Source organism: Dioscorea cayenensis, chromosome 10, assembly GCF_009730915.1.
Source record: "Dioscorea cayenensis subsp. rotundata cultivar TDr96_F1 chromosome 10, TDr96_F1_v2_PseudoChromosome.rev07_lg8_w22 25.fasta, whole genome shotgun sequence".
NCBI lineage: Eukaryota > Viridiplantae > Streptophyta > Magnoliopsida > Dioscoreales > Dioscoreaceae > Dioscorea > Dioscorea cayenensis.
Window position 1 is genome coordinate 22,016,955 of NC_052480.1, and position 5,377 is coordinate 22,022,331.

General features: G+C 32.5%; 1 protein-coding gene across 1 annotated transcript; it reads left to right on the forward strand.

Moving 5' to 3' along the window:
* The first annotated feature begins 1,272 nt into the window (after positions 1–1,272).
* On the forward strand, positions 1,273–3,498 carry LOC120270374 (serine-aspartate repeat-containing protein F-like). The gene is made up of 5 exons (XM_039277370.1): positions 1,273–1,419; positions 1,522–1,555; positions 2,176–2,255; positions 2,346–2,408; positions 2,800–3,498. The coding sequence occupies exons 1-5, from the start codon at positions 1,273–1,275 to the stop codon at positions 3,496–3,498; spliced, it is 1,023 nt and encodes a 340-aa protein (XP_039133304.1).
* The last annotated feature ends 1,879 nt before the right edge of the window (positions 3,499–5,377 follow it).

Below are 5,377 nucleotides of genomic sequence, written 5' to 3' on the forward strand. Positions count from 1 at the left end.
TCACCATCTCTTCACATCCTAGTTTTACTCACATGTTCAATAAATTTCTAAAATTATAATAAAAAATTTCATATTCATATAAGAAAAAAATAGGCACACAATTTTAGCTATTTTTATCAAGATCTTTTTTCACCGTGACAAATTCTATCAATATTGTATGTTTCACCACCAAATTCAAACCTTTTCATACCAAATCAAACAAAATGTGAACCATTAGAACCAATTCGTCCACGCGTCGATTTAATTTTTGGCAATTGAACAATGTTTGATAAGGGACAAAGAATGGATCTTTATATGGATTGCAATGTTTTAAAAACTTTTCCATAACAAAAAAAAAATTGATTATAAATTTGGCTACCAAATCTCATTATAAAAAAAAAAAAATTAAATAAACTGCTATAGCAACAGATCCAATATCATATAGACCCCATTTGAGGATGACTTAGGTATAGTTCTAACAATGTAGTTTGTGTAATTTCCAATAAATTGTGATACCTAACCCAAAAAAATACAAAAATTTAACACATTTCATATAATACTCTTATTGCCTTTATTAAATTAGTCATCCGAAGGACAAGTATGAAAAAACTAGTGGTGAACTATATTAACTACACATATAGAAATTTACCTGAGTTTATCTAGCCCGTTTTATATGAGTCTATCTAACTTGTTTTAGTTCTTGCTCCCTCCTACAACTATACTAGCGAGTCGCGAGTGGCTATTGCTTATGTGCCCTTTCGTGCTTCTTGGGATGATGATTTAGGGTTTTCCGGCGAATTGCTAAGAAAACTTTATATATATATATATATAATCATATTTACTTTATATTCTTACAAAACACTTATAAAAAAATAATAAATAAATAACTAAATAGATAAATAATATTATCTTTATAAGAATATATTGACAAAATATTATCTTTAGAGGCATATAGTGGAAATTATTCATTTTTGAGAAGTTATTCAAACAAATAAAAAAAAAATCAAAAGAATTTAAAAATAAAAAAAAGGAAATGTTTTAATAATATTACAAATTTAGAAGAAGTTTATACAAGAAAAGAGTTCAACGGTTCAGATCATTTGATGGGCCTCGAGATATGAACACTAAAACCCGCCAACCATTATAAACCAATTGCTTCGCTTTCTCATTCGCGCTCCTTTTGAATCGATCCATCCATTCCCAAAACCCTCTCTTCTCCGGCGAATCACCGGAGCTCCGGCGATATCTCAGCAAGTGTAGGCCAATACTGCGGAGGAGAACGAGGTGGTGAAGATGTCCGGCGAAGGAGACCAGAACCTTGAAGAGAACGAAGCACTCGCGCTGGGTAGGCCAAAGCGAAAGCGAAAACCCATCGATCGTTATCTATCAGAGGATTTCCGGGAGAAGAAGAAGAAGAAGAAGCCCCTTCACATCCCGGAGGTAAATTAGGGTTCTTGATGTTTTCTTTTCTATCTGAATCGCTTATGGTTTCTTGTTATATGGTTCTCTATTGAAATTGGAACCATTCTTGTGGTTTTTTAGGGCAAAGGAATTAAGCTGAGGGACATCAAGAAAGGTACATTGATCTTTGTGGATTAATTCTTTTTATATTTTAATTCCTGGATGTATGATTCATGGTGGTTTGAATATTAGCAAAATGATGTGATTGTTTATGCCCTGATGTTCATTCTTAATTGTTGAATTCTTTATCGTCTTTAAATTTGAAAAAAGGAAAGATTGATGCTGATCTTTGATCTTTTCTTTTTATTTTTTATTTTTATCTTTTCATGGACTGTATGATTCATGGTAGTTTGAATATTAGCAAAATGATGTGATTGTTTATGCCCTGATGTTCGCTCTTAATTGTTGAATTCTTTAGTGTTTTTAAATTTGAAAAGGGGAAAGATTGATGCTGATCTTTGATCCTTTCACATTACTCTCTTTAATCGTTTCACAGAGTGTATGATTCTTGGTAGTTTGAATATTAGCAAAAAGATTTGATTTTTTATGCCTGATGTTTGTTCATAATGTCGAATTCTTTAGTGTCTTGAAATTTGAAAAAGAGAGACTGATGCTTTTTCATGTTACTCTCTTTTTATCTTTTCACGGAATATATGATTCATAATAGTTTGAATATTTGCAAAATGGTTCTGATTTTTCTTGGCTTGATGTTGTTCATATTGTTGAATTCTTTAGTGTCTTCAAATTTGAGAAAGAGAGAGATTGATGCTGTTCTTAAAAATTTTCATGCTATTCTTTATGGGGTAAAGGTGAAGGTAGAGTTTCTTTTATGATTGCGTTTCTTGTAAAATTGTTGCTTAATTTTGTTCAAGTTTGTATTGATCAATGGAATTATTTCTCTTCAGAACAAAGATCTGAAGAGAAATATACTGCAATTCTCTGGATTTTTATGGGGTCCTCAAGAGGAGGTAATTTTTCTTTCTATTTGCAGTGATAGTTTTGATTTTCTGGCATAATGTTTTGCATAATAAATTTATTTCTGGTATTATTCATATGTGAAGTAAAACATTGTGGTTCAGAATCTCTGTGTAACACTTAATGCCTTGTTTTTGATAGCTTGTTTACATGCTGATTAAATTTCTCTTTGCAGAAAAAGAAAGGAGAAGAATTTTGGAGAGAAAAGTTGCTAAATGTAATAAATCTCAGTTGTTGGATTTCTGTAGCTTGCTTTGAAATGAGAAAATGTGAAAGCTGAAAAACACTAAGGTTGTTTAATTAAAAAAACTTTATTTTTATGTCCTTTTTCATTCTAAATATGAACTATGAAGATTCACTGGTCAGCTTGCTCTGCACTTACAGAAAGAGATCTCACAAAAGCTGATTGCATTTTTAAAACGTCCTCATGATGATGATGAGGATGAGGATGAGGAGGAAGAGGCAGAGGAGGAAAAGGATGATGTTGATGAAGAGTGGGAAGAGGATAAGGAGGAGGGAAAGGATGATTATCATGATGCTGAGGGGGAGGAGGAAAAGGATGATGAGGAGGAGAAGAGTAAGTCACCGGATAGTGGTGGTGATGAAGTGCCTGCTGAGAGAACAGATGATTCTGATCAGGCGAGTGTTAATCAGATGGTTGATTTACCTGCTGACAATGACATGGATGAGATGATAGATGAACTTGGTGACAATGGGTTACCTGTTGCCAATGATATGGATGAGAATGCAGTTTTGAATATGCTAGAAGAACTTAGTGGCAATGAATTACCTACTGCCAATGACATGGATGAGAATGCAATTCTTCAGATGATTGAAGAACTTGGTGGCAATGAGTTACCTGCTGTCAATGACATGGATGATAATGCAATTCTTCAGATGATTGAAGAACTTGGCGGCAATGAGCCTGCTGAGATAAATAATGCAGCTGATGATGACAACAATAATGAAAACATTGATCAGAATATGGCTGCTGAGGCAAATGATGCATCTGAGGATAGTGATAGTGATAGTGATGGTGATGATGATGGTGTTAATGATGCTTTTTATATCCACTGGAGATGAGGAAGATGATGGTTTTTCGGAGGATACAAAAACTGGTGAAGTTGAGGAAGATGATGGTTGAGAAGAAGTCACTGAGAAAAAGGAGCTAACTCCAAATCTAATTTTCCTGCAATGAAAAAGGTAAATAGTTTCTTGTTTGTAGATCAGAATATGTATGAAGAACTTCTCTTGTGACTTTCATTTTGAAAAATGTGCTGCCAATCATGATTTGCCAAAGTTGAATTTGGGTTCATAGGTTAACACATTCTTATGAAATTCTAAATATTCAAGGTTGTCGTAATAGCATCTCGATTTGAAATAGAATTTCCCTTCAGTGGTTTAAAATGAAACAATCATTATATCAATATCTTGTTTAGCCCTTCATGTTGAGAACTATCAGGCATCTCTCCTTTCTGGCATTTTAGTACACATGCTGAATGTTAACCTTTTATCATCTATGGAAGCCATTGTTCATGATTAATCTCTATAGAAATCTTTAGAAATGAATTGCACTTTTTTAACATTTGTATGATTGAACTACAAAAGTAAGCCTGTTTGTTCCTTCTGCTGATTATGCCTTATATTCTAAAAATTTAATTACCATGCATCTTCAGGTGAATAAATGCATTTTCTCCTCCTGTGCTGGTATTACAATGCAATATTGTACCATATCTGATTTCAATTCCTTTGATTTGTTTAATATCATTGTGTTATATTACTAAAATTCATTAGCTGAAATTTTAACATGCAGGTGAACACTTTGTTGTATATATGTCAGATAGAAAGGATGAGCTAGTGAACACAATCAAAGAGGTAGTAACCAAGATACATTATGATGCCGAATATCCTGGACAAAGATTCAGAATCTGTAACTTGTACATTTCTCATATATACCTGAATGCAACAATATCTAATGTGCACCAATTGCACCATTACTTCTAGTGATGAGAGCTTGGAGCTGTATACTTTTTGGTTTTTGCTTATCTGTTGCAATTGGAGAATGGATCATAGAAAGCCATTTCTTCAGTTACATGTACATTAGTCCTTGTTATAATGTGCATTATAGTGAATGTGCATTTTTACTCTTCAAATACATCTGATGTACACTAAGACCTTTATTTGAACAACTATTTCTTGTAGACATTGACATGATTTTCTCAAACAAATACTTGTATTCTTTTTTTATTAGTTTGGTGCTCAGAGTTTAATTTCTCTCTTGTGCATTTTTTTATTTGAATACTGTTATTTTGTTGTACCATTGTTGTTGTGTGGAAGATGGATGCCAAGGTTAACACTAGTAATTTATTTGGTAATGAGTTATAAAAAATGTTGTCTAATGAAGTGTATTATAATTTGTGTGCTTGGTACCTTGTCTAAAACATATGTTTAGGTTATTGCAGGCTTGAGTTCTTAGAGGATATTTTGAAATAGGAGTTAGATAAGTTCATTCGACAAATAGCATATAGAGTTATGTTTTGTTGCAGGCTTTAGTGTAACTTTAATTTCATTTAATTTAATTTAATTTTATTATTATTATTATTTAATATCTCTCTATCTTGCAAGAAATCTAGCAACAAACTTACATTGTGCCTCTAGCAACAAACTATGAAGGACGATTTTTACATCTTTGGCATTATATTCTAGACCTTATAAGGGTGCCTTTCCTCTTATACATTGTGCCAATAAATTAAGCTTTTGCAGAAACACTGCTAATAAATTTATTCAAGTCAATAGAAAGTTACAAATATAATATTCTAACAAACATGGAAGAAAAAATGCAAAGAAGAAAACTTACCTCTGTACCTACAATACCCATAGCAAGACCAATATCTGATTCATGAAGTGCAAGAGCATCATAATTGGTTTCATCACCAGTAAGTGCAACAACTTCATTGAACAT

What these genes read in the sequence shown, in the direction of transcription:
- LOC120270374 (XM_039277370.1), top strand. Translation starts at nt 1,273, where the DNA reads ATGTCCGGCGAAGGAGACCAGAACCTTGAAGAGAACGAAGCACTCGCG. An exon ending in TTTATGGGGTAAAGGTGAAG is followed by an intron (nt 2,256 to 2,345) that starts GTAGAGTTTCTT and finishes ATTTCTCTTCAG; the next exon opens with AACAAAGATCTGAAGAGAAA. An exon ending in TATGGGGTCCTCAAGAGGAG is followed by an intron (nt 2,409 to 2,799) that starts GTAATTTTTCTT and finishes CTGCACTTACAG; the next exon opens with AAAGAGATCTCACAAAAGCT.